This window comes from Pogona vitticeps, chromosome 5, assembly GCF_051106095.1.
Source record: "Pogona vitticeps strain Pit_001003342236 chromosome 5, PviZW2.1, whole genome shotgun sequence".
NCBI classification, from domain to species: domain Eukaryota; kingdom Metazoa; phylum Chordata; class Lepidosauria; order Squamata; family Agamidae; genus Pogona; species Pogona vitticeps.
The window spans coordinates 76,701,976-76,718,083 of NC_135787.1; the positions used below are offsets into that span (position 1 = coordinate 76,701,976).

Below are 16,108 nucleotides of genomic sequence, written 5' to 3' on the forward strand. Positions count from 1 at the left end.
TCTAGTTTTTTCTTCCTGGATAAATGCAATCACGCTAGAACTGGTCTGTGATTATCAGGCTTCTAAATATTCTTTCCTGGGCTTTTGCTGCCACCCAGAGACAAGATGACTGAGCACCTCTCTTTCTTAATATCAGGAATTCTTTAAAAAGGAGCCAGCAGTTTAGAATTTATGGACATTGTATTGTTACCACAGAGGGGGGAAAGTGTTTGTTGCATCAGGTGCCAAAATAATTTGTTTGATTTGGGTACCACGGAGCTGCTTAGTACACAAATTTGCTCAGATGCCTTGGGCAATGCTGACCGTGATGTTGTGGCGAGGGCCGTAACTTGTTGCTTCATCACAGACAGTAAAATATCTTTAGCTGGCCAGAAATAAGTTTCTGAATTTGATATATGAAAACAATGTTGGCTTGGGTTATACAAAAGCCATGTCTGTAGTGTCTGCTCTGGGATGGCCATTTCACACATGCAAGTCCTTACCTTGTATGGCAGTCACCAAATGGCTATCATATATATGAAAACCTGTCCTGAGTAAAATAATAATTCAGATGTCTGTTTCTCAGCAGATTAGTACACGAAACATCAAAGCAGCATGCATGTGATTTTTTTTCAATGAAGAATTTCCTACAATTTTCAATAATTACCTTTCAAACATACCTTTAGGTGCATGGTAACTCGAGAGTTGAACGTTGATGGGGGACAGGAAAACGAAATTCTGGGATCCATACTTAATTTCCGCAAAATACCTTTCTTTGGAATGGTGAATGTTTCCTTCTTTAAACATGAAACCACAGAAAAAATGCCAAGCTGGCAAGTTTTGACTTCAGCAAATGTCCCCTGCATGAAAGACAATAATGCAAGTTCTTACACTTAAGAACAGATTATAAATTCTAACCTGGAAAGTGACCCTAGATATGAGCAGAAATTAGTAGGAACATTACAACCAGTGAGACAGTCTGTTTTGCCTATTGGGGTTTAGGGGAGTTTTATCTGATAGCCACTCCACAGTTTACCACAAAGGCATGTACTGCTTTCTTGTGGAATCACTGGCAATATATCAGTGAAGATACTTACACCTGACAGGAGAAAAGGAGAAGAAAGCTACTCTCACTTCATGGGTTGTAAACAACTTATTCTGTCAAAAAATGTTACTTCTCACACAGTGCTATTTTCTCAAGGTTCATGATGACTCTGGTATGTTTTTAAAAGCTTCTGTGTTTTTGAAATGGTACTTCACCTGTCTGTTGAGGAAAAGGTCTTTCTGGCCTGGTGTGGAGGCCAGCAGCAGCTCTCATAGTTTATTAATAAGCCAACAGAACTGATGCAAGCAAGCAGCCTTGGAAGGGTGTCATCTCTTGCTACTTACTTTATCTGAAGTGGTCCCTGCATTGACCCCTCTGCATCACAGCTGGGTCTGCAGTCTTCCATTTTGATTTGCCAGTAATTAGAGTGACCCTTCATCAGGCACTGTAGGGCACTATAAGAAGTTACAGTGGCTGTCCTCATTCAGTCTTTCAATGTTACTGAAACCACTGTGAGAAAACCTGAGGAGAGCTGTTAAAGGAAAAAAAAGGCTCCAGCTGATTTTTCTCAGGAATCTCCCAAGACTGGAGTGATATTTGGTCTGTAAGATGGCCAAAAAGAAAGAAAGAACATAATTGAACTTGCCCATGTTCTTTTATCACTTCATGTCATTATGGGGTGAGAAGAAGCAATAGCAAACTGAACTCTTCTTTTTCCAGATGTTTTGGTAGACGTATGTAAGAAAAAGGTCTGTGTCATTCTGTAGAATGCATTGTCCTTTTTTTCTTTTTAAGTAGTGATCTAATATATGAATTAGAAAACAGGTGGAATTTGAAGCTTTATGTGCTTGTTTCTACCACTAATGAAAGGAAGTCTGCTGTGAGAATTAGTGTGTGTGTGGTGGGTGGGTGCAGTCTCAAAACAGGACATTTGTTGATTGACTGAAGATTAGAGGCCATTCTACACATTATATTACCCCGTTTCCCCGAAAATAAGACCTAACCTGAAAATAAAATCTAGTATGATTTTTCAGGATGCTCGTAATATAAGCCCTACCCCAAGAATAAGCCCTAGTTAAGTGAAACCCCGCCCTCCACCATTGTGCAGCAATCAGAAGATAACATGACTGTATTTAAATAAATGTAGATTGCTGTACATGAAAAAAATAAAACATCCTCTGAAAATAAGCCCTAATGCGTTTTTGGGAGCAAAAATTAATATCACTTGACCCGGAAAATATCATAGACATATAGCTACAGTGGTGCCTCACATTGCGATGTTAATTCGTTCAGCAAAAATTGCTGTTGAACGAAAACATCGCTATGCGATATTAAAAAGCCCATAGAAACGCATTAAAACCTGATTAATGCATTCCTAGGGGCTTAAAACTCACAGTTCAGTGAAGATCCTCCATAGCGCAGCCATTTTCGGTGCCTTTTAAGCGAGGAATCCATCCCAGAAAACAGCAGGTGGCCATTTTGTTTACCCGGTGGCCATTTTGAAACCACCGATCAGCTATGCGAAAATGGTCGCTTTGCGATGATCGGGAACTGATCATTGCAAAGTGAAATTCCCCCTTAGGGAACATCACAAAGCGATCGCTTTTGTGATTGCAAAAAGTTCGTCACAAAGCGATTTCGTCGATAAACGGAGCGCTCGCTAAGTGAGGCACCACTGTATTTGTTAGGCTGATTATGGGAGAGAGGTTTACCATTCTTGCAAAGTTCATCTGAAAAACTACATTTTTCAATCATCTCTTGATTTCCAGTTTTAATTGATAGAGGCATAAAGACTGAAATATCAGGATCAAAGTAGCAAATTGGGCCTAAGCATAATCAGGCAACCTCCAAATGGATTGAGTAAAAAAAAGGTTATTTTCTGAGTTCCAAATCAAAGTCTGAATCAAATTTCATGGTTGGTTCAAACTCTTAGCACCCACTTAGTACACTGACCTTGAAGTTTCCTTGGTGTCCTTCCAAAGATATGGGAGCTAAATAGCATGATTGAAAGTTTGTGTCAGTCACCTTCACCATAATATCTCTGTACATTCCTCTATAACGTGAAGTAAATGGGATTGCAATGATGATTGGAGAAACAATTGGTTGGCCATCTTGTGGAGGTTCAGCACTGACAACGTTGCTAACTAGCTCTTCAGAATCATCCACAACCAATGAACTTAAATCATTGACAATCTTGATTATTAGATTTTCTAGGACACTGCAAGGGGCTGTAACAGAACAGGCCACTTCAGGTTCACTCTCACCATTTACTTCCACAAGAAATCTGCAGGCAAAATACAACATTGTCCACATTTATGGTAAACAGCAGTGGAGAGACCAATGTGCAGCAGCTGGTTAAACATAAGGGCTGATCTGTAAATCACAAAGCCCCTGAATCTCACTGTTCCATGATCTTACTGGGTAAGCTGTTCTCTTGACCTCAGCTCTGCTCCCCACCCCTCATTTGAATATTATCTATATGCAGGATAAAAATATTGATTGGTCTGACAAGGTTGTAGGAGAGATAACTGTTATTCTAACACAAGCTTGTATCAAGCTGCATTTGGCAAATTAGCCTGCTTTTGTTTTGAAATAAGTCATTGACAGATTAACACAGTTTTGTATTAATATCTAATTTTTGGAGTAGGTAGCTATGAAAGATATGTGTGCCTTGACAGATAATGTCATAAAAGGGAAACAGACACACACCATGACATGAAATATGACCTTCAGTTACTGGACTTCTCTCTTCCATGACACGTCTAGCTTCACATATAATAATGGTTTGCTAGAGCCGTGGGCCTGAACTTTGGCGATTACTGCATCCCCTAAGAAGGAACTGACAGACCTACCTGCGCTTTTGGGCTTGGCAGAAATTCTTCTACTGTGCACTGACTCTAAAATTTCAAACACAGATATGGCTGTGCTTATCAATTTAATTGCATCTTGTCGTATATTTGGAGAAGCTAAATGTATAGTCAGACCATAGTCTGACAGGGAACTCATACTAACACTGGTGGGATGAGCCACCAATTCTTTGACCCATCACTTGCTAATTAGAACACAGTTCCATAAACCATTCATTCCATAAACCTGGATATAGGGAGTAATGCTACTCTTCCTGGAATGGAAGGAGAGAAAAAAGATCTTATGTAAAATCAAAACCAGTCTTTGTACCCTAATGCTGCAAAGAGGCTTTAAAGAAAGACCATATACTCTTACTCTTTGTATATCCAGTCATTTCCATGGTCTTCTTCCTTCAGGTTACTAGTGGGTAGATCAGTGGAAGTAGCTTGAGGTACATCTTTTAACATAGTGGAACATTCCTGGTCACATTGTGTGATTCCACTACTTTTATCCTGACTCAGATTACTGCACTTCTCTGGTTTTTCTATTAGCCAGTGATTGTCATTTTCTCCCTGCTCCTGAATTTCTTTTATCTTTGTCTGCTGTTCTTGATGAGGAAGTATCTGTAGACAGTTTATCCTGTGGGCTTCCAGCTGCCTAGATACAACTACATTGTTCCCATTATTTCCTGGAATATCTTCCAAACCAATATATTCTGAAGATTTTATTGAATTATCACTTTTTTCATTGTCCTTATTTGGTCCTCTACCCGCTTTATCTGGTGTATTTTTATTCCCATTTTTCACAAGCACTGAAGATCTCTGTTCTTCGCTAGATATTTCTTCATGTAAAGATATAATAGTTTCACTCTCTACCACTTCGTCTTCCATCAGCTGGGGCTGGCTTCCTTCCTTCATGGATAAAGGTTTGTAGAATGGCTGATTTACAGGTACATTTAACTGCATACTTCCTTTTACTTTTTCTTTGCTGGCATCAGATTTCCCAAATATACATGGGGCCTTCTCAACTGTATCTGCTTTTGTACAGCTCATTTCAAGCAACCCTTTCTGTGACTCTCCAAGGTATCCAACAGAATCTAGTATGTGCTTGCTTAATCCCAGAAGCCAGTCTGCAAGGCTGCCCTCCTCTGAAGAAGCAAACAAAGACATGTGTCATGTATAACAATTTTTAAAATTTAGATATAATACATGAGAGAGCAACATCTGAAGGCCCAAATATTACCTACTCTGATACCAGAGCTCAGCTTGCAAGGAATCACTCATACAACTCCCTTTAAAAAAATCTTTATGTATTTTATAGAAGGCTAGAGAAGAAATGTCTGTAAGAAATGTCTTTTTATGAATCCCTGCATCATTCCTTTCCAATCAACACAGCAGTTCTATAATTTTTAGGCATTGTACTCCTTTTTTTTAAGCCCTTCATCCTTCTTCTCCATTACTAACACCCAACCACTGCTTTTTGCTTAAAAATCGCTTTGTAAACTTTTGGCTCACTGATTGTTCAGTTTTCTTACTGATTGAAGCAGTATCTCATACATTGAAAAACATTTCATGATATAAAATTTGAATATGCTCTCTCTTTCTCTCTCTCCTGAAGAGGACACACACCCTTTTTAGTAGTCAATAAATTAAGAGAAAATAGTCAGACATGACTGTTCTGATCTGAGTAAACCTACCTGGACAGCCCAAAGACTTCTACTCAATTTTACCTGCATGCATTTTTCAGTTGTTTTTTTCCATTAAAGTAGGCATGGGAGTAGTTGGTCTTTCAATTGTTCTTGGAATACAATCTCCTTGAGTCTTAATGTTTGGAATCTTCTCTGTTGTTACTTGCCTATTTCCAAAGCTGACCAATGTCTATGTCACTGACTTGTCAAATTGCTTTTGCAGACTGTACTGGTGATATACGTTTTAATCCACCTAAAGATCCTCACTTAACATTCATTCAGCAAGTACCCTTTCGCTTCTCCTTTCTTTTCTCTGCTACTCCTCTCCTTGATGCACCGTTTTTTACCAGTGGTGCGCCTACCAGAGACGTGGCTACCTTTCAGCAACCTCCTGGAACTTGGAAACCCCTTTTTACTTCTATTCAGAGGTCTGCTCAGTGTTCAGAACTGGCTGCTGTCATCCTTGCCTTTCAAATGTTTCAAGATCAACCTTTACATCTCATTGTAGACACTCAATATGTATTTAACCTTCTCACTCATCTGTCACATGCCTATCTTTCTCCTGCTCTTGACTTTTCCTTATTTTCTGTTTTTGACTTCAAAAAACCTCCTTGCTGCCAGATCACAACATTTTTGCAGATCACACTCAATCTCATACTGGATTTCAAAATGCTATCTCAGAAGGAAATCATCATGCAGACTCTGCTCTTCATTCCTTGTGTCCCCTCTTTTCCAACCCTATTGACAGCCATTCCTTTTTTCACCAGAGTACTAAACAACTCCATAAGCAATTTTCTATTCCGCTTTTTCAAGCTTGAAACATTGTCTCCTCCTGCTCTTCCTGTTCCATGTCTCCCATTACCTTTCCTTTTGATGCTGTTAAGCCATGAGGAATGGATGTCAATCAGCTTTGGCAAATTAATGTCACTCATGTTCCTACCCTTGCTCCTCTTTCTTATGTTCATCTAACTATTGATACTTATTCAGGATACATCTGGGCTACCCTTCTTCGTGGCAAGACCTCTCGTCATGCCATACATTTGCAATTATGAGCCGGCCTCAAGCCTTAAAAACAGACAATGGCCCTGCCTATACCTCTCATGCCTTTACCACTTTCTGCAATGAATGTGACATTCGACTTTCCCACGGTATTCCTTATAAGTGCACAGGACAGGCTACTGTAGAACGAGCACACCGCACTTTTAAATTTATCCTTTCAAAACAAACAAAAAACAGAGGGATTAAGCCCCAAGGTGTTCCAGATGTAGTATCAATAGCATTGTTCACATTAAATCATTTAACTGTATCTGCAAGTCAGCATGAGTTTTTGCCAGTAGAGAAACACTTTCATAAAGAAATCCCCATGGAATGGCAGCTGGTGACTTTTAAGCAACCTCCTGACCCTCAGTGGGAGGGTCCAGCCCCTCTACTAAAATGGGGTTGTGGCTATGCTTCTGTGCTTACTCCCACAGGCCCTTTGTGGATCCCGGCTCAGTGTGTGAGGCCATATCGTGGGAAGAATGTGTTGGCATCACAACCTGCAGAACCTGATTCCAGAATTTACAGTAACCCTGCGATGGCTCTGGAGCGGGACCAGATTATTGCACATCGCCAGAAGCGCCTGGCCCGACCTGAAGGCACTCAGCCCAAAGTTATTTGGGGGATGATAAAGACACTGAGGGATGATGCAAAAAGAACTCTAAATAAGCAGCAGATCCTGGAAACTCCTGAAACTCTTCTAGCAGCCATTATCTCACAGCTGAATGAGAACTCCATGACGCTGTTGTGTTGTGTTCTCATTCTTGGAATTATGCTCCTCATACTCCTTATAAGTTTCTGTTGTTTTATTCAATGTATACCAGCCTTCTTTTCCATAACAACTACCAGTCTCAAAGCTTCACCCTCAGGCCTTCACAAAAAATATTTATATGTATTTTGCAAATATATAAAAGAATATATGCCTTTGCTTTAAAAAGCAAGAAAAAGGGGGAATGTGGGAAACATCTGCTTAAAGGTTGTAGCTGCATTCTGTTCTAGGGACGTGCATACACTCCTGGCAGGAAGCGGCACTGCCAGCAGGCAGGGTAACCCCTTATTCTGCCCTTTCGCTTAGAGGTAGAGCATAAGATCAAAGGGTTATTTCAGCCAACCCCGGTTAAAATTAGGTAACCAGTATCATCTGAATTTTAACAACACACTAGGTAATCATGCTAAGTAAATAAAAGAGCTTTCAGGGTATTGCCTGTAGGCTCTGCTGGCTCGGACATCCATTGTCGATTCCTTTGTTCTTTTTCTAAGGCAATTAGCTTTCCTTTGTTCCGTGATCACCCACACCCATCATAGGTAAGATATCATAAAAGTTAGACTAATAATGGAATTCAATCAACATTTGAAACTTTGTCTAACCACCTGATTTTAAAAATAAATGCTTATTTGGAATTGTGCCTTAAATAGCTACAGTATATTGTACTTCATCCTTGTACCTAAGTGCATGTACATTCTTGTATCTTACTGCACAGCAACTTCATGGAGACATCTGTCTGAGGCCTGTGCAGTCAGACCCTGGTTTGTAATTTTTAGATCCTCTCTAGCAAGACAGTATTAAAAACATTCAAGATATCATTACAGACTATAGAAAGCAAAACACTTTATTTCCCTCAGAATCCTATGGTATCATTTTTGTGGCCTTTTTTTGCTTGGACCTGCTGACTTTGATAGCCCAGTATTTAAATACAGTGGTAGACTATGTTCCCATCTCTTATCTCACTTTCTCTTGACAAATGTTTTAGATAAAGAGATGCAGAGAGAGAAGGAATCTGCTGAGAAACATCTTGGAAAAGGAAACTGAATACTAGTAATAACCCTAAAAGGAAATAATGCAAGATCAAACATGGACAATGAGATGGAGAAAATCCATTAATTTCTTACAGGAAAGCCTTTTTCATTAATCACAACAATTAAACAGGGCTGCAGTTATGGGAGTTAGTGTAAGTTTGCAAGAGCTGGCCGGCATTTTGTACTCCTGTTATGTCTTTGGAGCCATCTGCTGGCCTTTTGGAGAATGTCATATATGATCTGAGCCACCATAGTCCTTAGGGAAAGTGAGAGAAAATGAATAAAGGCCTAAAGCTGTAAGAGGATATTTTGGCTGACCAGATTCTTCATGCTGACTCATAACACTCTGTTACCTAAGCAGAGTACCAAATGCTCCTATTTCTTCTCACTCCCATCAAAATGCACAGTACCAAAAGCTTGCCAAGTCATTTGGGAAATAAGGGGGAAAAGTGGGATAATATACAGTACAGTGCAATGCAATCCTATAGGCACTTCTCCCCATCCTTGGCTGTACAATTATCAACCATACACGTATGAAACCCAAATTCTGCTGACTGAGAGAGGGCTACTTCATTCTGTCTAATAGTAATTCTGACCCACCAGACAATATCACTGGAGTTCAAAATACCCTAATTTATAAGCCACTGTAGAGCCAACAATATGTATAAAAGAAAAAAAAATTCTATATAATTCATTCTGTCCTTCATGGTCTTCTATGATTCAGATTCTGTAGATCTTTAAATGGGCAAACAGTGTATACGATAAGGCTCAAAACACTTTTTATAACAAGTACTGTAGTTCACAAGTTTTGTTTCTTAACAAACTCCTGTGAAAACAGGACCATAGCTGCAAGGGGAAGTTCCTTATAAATATGTAAAATTCTGGAAATATGCCTGCTTCATGGTTATCAGACACTGAGTTAATGTTTCTAGGGGACTATCCACCACAACCTTGAGATATATTTTCACACCAGTCACTACCATTTCACCCCCCTAGAAGTGTTTATGTGAAGCTGGGATTCTTTCCCTTTAACTGTACACTTGTTTCCCATTAATTAATTTGGTGTTCCACTACTCAGTTTTGTTGTTGTTACAGTCCACATTTTGTAATCCTGAATAATTTTCATCAAGTGGCAATGTCACTACTAATCTCTAATTCCTGTCCCTTTACAAAAAATATAAATAACACCAATCCCAATAAAGTTTGTTGGCTGAGCTCAATGCTTACTTTCTTCTGTTCAGAACACTATTCATAGGGATAAATCTAATTGTTCCTATGAACTAGAGTAGACATATTGAATCCATATAATTTGATAAGTCCATGTTTATATAAGTTTCACTGATTCAGTAGGTCTCTTCAAGCTAGGATTAATAGTTGGAATTTGGCCATTTAGCCTTTTCCTCTCCTTACTGATCTTCAAGCACAGAAGCCATCCATAAAACATCTCTCCTTTCATCCCAGCTGTTCACTTTTTAATCTTTGGTTAGGACTTCTTTTCCCAATAAATAATGCTTATCATATTAACCCGGATCAAAGTTACTTATGTGCTTGCTGATGATCAAAAATAATTCCAAAATAATAGAAGCAGGTAAAGATCTCATATCTGAATTTGCTTCCCCTAAAAACAGCTGTTGGCATTTGCATGCATGATATAAAGGGAAATCATTAATGGCAGTATTTTACTTGAATGGATCCCAGCTCAGTTCACAAGACTAGTGATCAGCATAGTACTGGGTGACTGGCAAAACAAGTTCTGTTAAGAATTGTCAGATGATCAGAGGGAGAAATCCTCTTATCCATTCCTTTTTGCTGATTGATAGGTATGGAATGATTTTCTTAAAGCCTGGAAGATATTAGTTGCCATGTCTGTAGAATGAATAGATCATAAAGGCAGGAGGGCAGGATCTGCATTCAAAACTGACAAGTCTAATTGGCCTTGTTATCAAATTTTTGAAATATTAACATATCCCTTAACTTGAATTCAGGTTTTTGCTGTTCCACATTTACTTACGAAACCATCTCCCTCTGTACATTTTAGTCCAACACACCCTACAAAATTTCTGGTTACAGGCATTGGTCCATCTGGACCTACAGTTTGCTTTGAATGGTGTGAGTTCACTGTCTTTTTTGAAACACTTTTCAAATAAATATGGGATCTTGAATGATTAAAATCTATGAAAGACTTGAGAAACAAATCATACCTACTTTACAAATACAAACATACACAGAGGCACTGAGAGATGGAATTTCCGTGTATTTGAAGGAGAAAATTGACTCCTAGGTATGGAGAATGTAGCCCTATTTTACAAATCTATCATTATTACTTGCCTGGACTTGAAACTTGCTTGCAGCCTTTACCATGAAGTGTAGTAAGTAGATGGCTGGTATTTTGAAGAATATTAGCTGTCTGTTCTAGTTGATATCTGAGGGTTTTCACAAGGTGCAAAAGGGGAGGAATCAGTTTTGGAATATATTCTGCGATGTTCTTATTCCCTTCACTGTTGAGAAAAGCATTTTCTAAACTTAAGTTATGCTGCCAGATCTGTTCCAAGATTTCTGCTGGGTGAACGATAGCCTCCGCAGCTTCCATTTCAGACCGATGTTCTTTCTTTTCAGATGAAGAACAATTTTTAAAATAGGTTTTCCCCCCGCTTCGGCTACTTATTGCAAAGGCTGAGAAACACTGCTTGAGGAATATTGGTCCTGTTGAAAAATAAGCACTTCACAATGAAACAGAGTTGCTGTTGACACTGAAAAGTTACTAGGTGACAAACAGGTGTGGCCTTCCCAGAATCAGTAGCGCTGAAGTACAAACAATACTTGAACTACAATAAGATAAATGATGATGATATAAAATTCTTTTGATCATTTAAACCTTAATTGCTTTCTGTAAACCACTTGATTCCATGTCCTGACAATTAAAGCAGCATGTACTGAAGTCTTGAATGCTTCTTGAAAAGCTTATTAAAAATTACTTTTGTGGATGACAACTTGCAGAATCCCCAGCCAAACAAGACACTGGTCATCCTGACAGGGTGGTCCTGGGAGTTACAGTCCAAAAAGGCCCCATTAGAAAGAAACCTAATTTGGCGGCAGACGAAAATGGGAATTATAGGCCCGTCACCAATATTTCTGTCATAAGTAAAGTGGTCGAGAGGGCGTGGCCAATCAGCTCCACGCCCTCCTGGAGGAAACTGATGTCCTCAATCCATTACAGTTGGGCTTCAGGCCGCAGCATGGTACAGAAACAGTACTGTTCACCCTGCAGGATGACCTCCTGAGGGAGGCCGACAGAGGCAATATGTTGGTCCTCCTTGATATCTCAGCAGCCTTTGATACCGTTGACCATGGTCTCCTCCTGGGGCAGCTCTTTGAGTTGGGAATCAGTGGTCTTGCTTTGGCATGATTCAGTTCCTTCTTAGAGGACTGTCCCCAGAGAGTGCAGCTTGGTGAGATTACTTCCACCCCATGGATCCTCAATTGTGGGGTCCCGCAGGGGTCGATCATCTTGCCAATAGTATTTAATATCTATATGAGGCCACTGGGTGAGGCTATCCAGAGTTCTGGGGACCAGTGTCATCAGTACACTGATGACACCCAGCTCTGCCTCTCATTTTTTCCTAGTGCAGTGGATGCTGTTCTGACCCTTGAATGCTGCATGGGGACCATTCTGGATTGGATGAAGGCAAATGGACTGAGGGTGAATCCAGACAAGATGGAAATCTTGCACATGGCTGGCCCTGGCATCAATGGGTTGGGAAACTCCCTCTCCTTTGGGGGAGTGACTTTTCCCATGAAGAATGAGGTTTGCAGCTTGGGCATCTGCCTGGACTCAGATCACACCATGGAAACCCAGGTGGCATCTGTGGTCCGGGCAGCCCATTTCCATCTTTGGAGGATTGCCCAGCTGCATCCCTATCTGGATGCAAGGGCACTCACAATGCTGATTCATGCCCTCGTAATCTCAAGAATAGACTACTGCAGTGTTGTCTATGTGGGGCTACCCTTGAGGCTGATGCGGAGACTTCAACTGGTCCAGTATTCGGTGGCCAGATTAATATCTGGGGTGAAGAAATTCCAGCACATCTCCCCCACTCTGGCCGTCCTTCATTGGTTACCGGTTCATTTCCACATCGACCTCAAGGTTATGATGATAACATTCAAAGCCCTAAACAGTTTAGTACTTAGGTACCTATCAGAATGCCTGCTCCCAGCTGGATCTGTCCATAATACCAGTTCTTCACAGGCAAGGCGGTTGAGGGCCTTGACCCCCGAAGGAGGCCCAGAGGGAAAGAACAACGGTGGTTGCCTCCCGCCTATGGAACCTGCCTATTGAGATCTGCCTGGCACCTTCGCTGGATGGGTTCAAAAGAGTACTGAATACCTGGCCCTTCCGCCAGGCTTTCCTGGAGCACTAAGATCTCACCCTCCCTATTTACCATACTTTTTGCCATCCTCTCCATCACCCTTTTTACCACCTTTATTGCCATTTGTTTTAATTTAATTTACCCTATTTGGTTATGTATTATTTTTATCATGTTTTAATATTGTTCCTGATACTGTTGTTAGCTGCCCAGGATGGCCTGGTTGCCAGATGGTGCGGTATATAAATTTAATAAATAAATAAATAAAAATGAACTTTTCCAAGTTCTACTTCTTGTTGAGCTTACTTCTTCTTTGGGCATGGTGCTCTAGCTTATTCATCTAATTCATGAGCAGCCAACTTGTGACCCTCACGGCACTTCTAGACTATAATTTTCATCATCCCTCACTATGAGCTTTGCTTCATAGTACTTTAGGGTGGCATGTTGCCACCCCAGTCAACCTAACCACTAAAGTGGAATGCAGCCATAAGCACATCAGATGAAGACAATAAAACAGAGCCTCATTTTAGCTTGCCTGACTCCCTAACAGCCAACAGTATCCTGGAGGGCATGTCTGGCTCACTGGAACCTCAGCCTATTAGCAGGTGAGGACACACAGCAACATTTTGTCAGTTCTACTTCTGTGATGAATAACAATCTTAACACACAGTGACACAATGTATTTTCAGAGAGAGAGCCTTAATAAGTCTTTTGCAGAAAAAAGCAACAAAGAGTCTTTATGGCAGCTTAAGACTAAAGCAGTTTATTTGATATAAGCTTTTGTGGACTGCATCCGAAGAAATAGATTACAACTCAAAAAAGCTTATGCCAAATAAAATTTGTTAGTCATTACGGTAGTTGTTAGTCTTTCAGCTGTATTTGACTAACAGCTTTTGGATAGTAAAACACGGGAAGCTGCCTTAATACAAAATCAGACCATTGGGCTGTCTAGCAGCTAGGTTCTAGTCAAATACCATATACACCGACATAGCTGGCTGGGTGGGAATTATAGGTGTTATAGTCTGGCACACCTGGGATACATCACATAGGAGAAGATAGATCTGCACTGATTAGGAGAGCCTTTCCCAATTTTCTAAACAGGAGTCTTTCTCTAACCCATGATAGAATCTAGATCTTGTGAATGCAAAGTATGTGCTATACCATGGATCTGTGGATAGCCATAACTTAACATCATATGCACACTTCAGAGGATGCTTTATTTACATTTAAATTGCCAATATGTAGGACTGATGTGCAAATGCAAACTACTGTGGGTGAAGCAGATGAAACCTGGATATTTGTAGACTGCTAACATAATTGTGCTCGAATTGTTTCATTTTTTCTGGCATGTAAAATTTGCAAATTGACAAAATGTTGAAGAAACTGCTCTGCAAAGGCATTTCAAGTGCCATTTCAAATCAATTTTTAAATGGGCAATTGTACTTCCCCGTGTTTTAAAAGAAAAGGAAATATTTTTTCAATGATGTTAACATAGAAACAGAGGGGGAAAAACAATATCATATAATAAAATCTATGGTGAGTTCAGAGCTGTCAGCTGATATTTGCAAGTTGAGAGCAGTCTGGGAAGATTGTTAGGTCTTAGAAGAATGTTTTCTTCTCCCACTTGCAATATCAGAATTACATCAGGTTCATGGAATGCAATTTCCTTTTTGATTTTTGTAAGATTCTTTTTGGCTCAGCCTGGCTGCAGTGTGAGTGAATTTACAGCTTTCATTCAGTTACAGTGAGGAAGGATGTCTTACGGAATCTGATAAACTGTGTTTTCTCATTTTTGTAAAATGGGGAAGAAAACATATGAACGTTTGTGAAGGGAGCCAAACCTTCCTCACTTTCTCTACAATATGTTAGGTTCAAAATATGTAACAGAAAATATGTGTTGTGGGAGCACAGGAAGTTGTTTCTTGAGTTGATGTCAGATTTAAAGGGAAGGAAACCTGTACAGAAGTCATTCAGATACACGGGTAGAAGGCACAACCGAAGCCTGCAACATTGCTAAAATAAATAAATAAATATGAGATACACTACTGTTTCTTCACGGATTGCTGCCTTGTCATGGCGAAGGGGCTTGAGTAATTCAGGGAAGCTATGGGCTATGCCGTGCAGGGCCACTCAAGACAGAGAGTTCTGACTAAACGCAATCTACCTGGAGTAGGAACTGGCAATGCCACTCCAGTATCTTTGCCAAGAAAACCCCATGAACAGAAACAAAAGGCTAAAAGATATGATGCTGGAAGATGGGTCCCTCAGGTCAGAAGGCGTCCAACATGCTACTGAGGAAGAGCGAAGGACAAGTAGCTCCAGAGCTAATGAAGTGGTTGGGCTAAAGCCGAAAGGATGCTCAATTGTGGACATGCCTGGAAGTGAAAGGAAAGTCCAATGCTGCAAAGAAAAATACTGCGTAAGAACCTGGAATGTAAGATCTATGAACGTTGGGAAGCTGGATGTGGTCAAACAGGAGATGGCAAGAATAAACATTGACATGCTGGGCATAAGTGAATTAAAATGGACAGGAATGGGCGAATTCAATTCAGATGATTATTGTATCTACTATTGTGGGCAAGAATCCCGTAGAAGGAATGGAGTAGCCCTCATAATCAAGAAAAGAGTGGGAAAAGCTGTAATGGGATATAATCTCAAAAATGATAGAATGATGTCAATACGAATCCAAGGCAGACCTTTCAACATCACAATAATCCATGCTTATGCACCAACCACCAATGCTGAGGATACTGAAACTGACCAGTTTTATGAAGATTTACAACACCTTTTAGAAATGACACCAGAGAAAGATGTTCTTCTCATTCTAGGGGATTGGAATGCTAAAGTAGGGAGTCAAGATATAAAAGGAACAAGAGGAAAGTTTGGCCTTGGAGTTCGAAATGAAGCAGGGTAACAGCTAATAGAGTTTTGTCAAGAGAACAAGCTAGACATCACAAACACTCTTTTCCAACAACACAAGAGGTGACTCTATACATGGACATAACCAGATGGGCAATACCGAAATCAGATTGATTATATTCTCTGCAGCCAAAGATGGAGAAGCTCTATACAGTCAGCAAAAACAAGACCTGGAGCTGATTGTGGCTCTGATTATCAGCTTCTCAAAGCAAAATTCAAGCTTAAACTGAAGAGAGTAGGTGCTGTCTTTTCACCTTCTTTGGTTTTACTATTTGAACTTGTACTTTGGCTTTGAACTAAAACATATTGTGAAGGACTGTTGACTTGATTTAATTTTCAGGTTCTTCTGATGTAATGGTCCTTGTGCATGAGACTCCACAGCTCTACAGTAATTCTCATACTACTTAGTTCAAAGGTTTTGTAGCAAGCACA

General features: G+C 40.1%; 1 protein-coding gene and 1 long non-coding RNA gene across 4 annotated transcripts in view; both read right to left on the minus strand.

Moving 5' to 3' along the window:
* The window catches only part of LOC140707498 (uncharacterized), a 93,046-nt gene that overhangs the window by 64,477 nt on the left and 12,461 nt on the right, over positions 1-16,108 (minus strand). The window lies entirely within an intron of this gene.
* The window catches only part of DTHD1 (death domain containing 1), a 49,600-nt gene that overhangs the window by 30,175 nt on the left and 3,317 nt on the right, over positions 1-16,108 (minus strand). For 2 of the 3 annotated variants that reach the window (XM_073001123.2, XM_020786172.3), the window contains exons 2-5: positions 10,722-11,096; positions 4,247-5,018; positions 2,978-3,308; positions 660-839 (exon numbers count right to left, since the gene is read on the minus strand). In XM_073001123.2, the coding sequence (XP_072857224.2) occupies positions 660-839; positions 2,978-3,308; positions 4,247-5,018; positions 10,722-11,096 (1,658 nt within the window). The remainder of the gene's footprint in view (positions 1-659; positions 840-2,977; positions 3,309-4,246; positions 5,019-10,721; positions 11,097-16,108) is intronic. The other variant, XM_073001124.2, reaches the window with a different exon arrangement.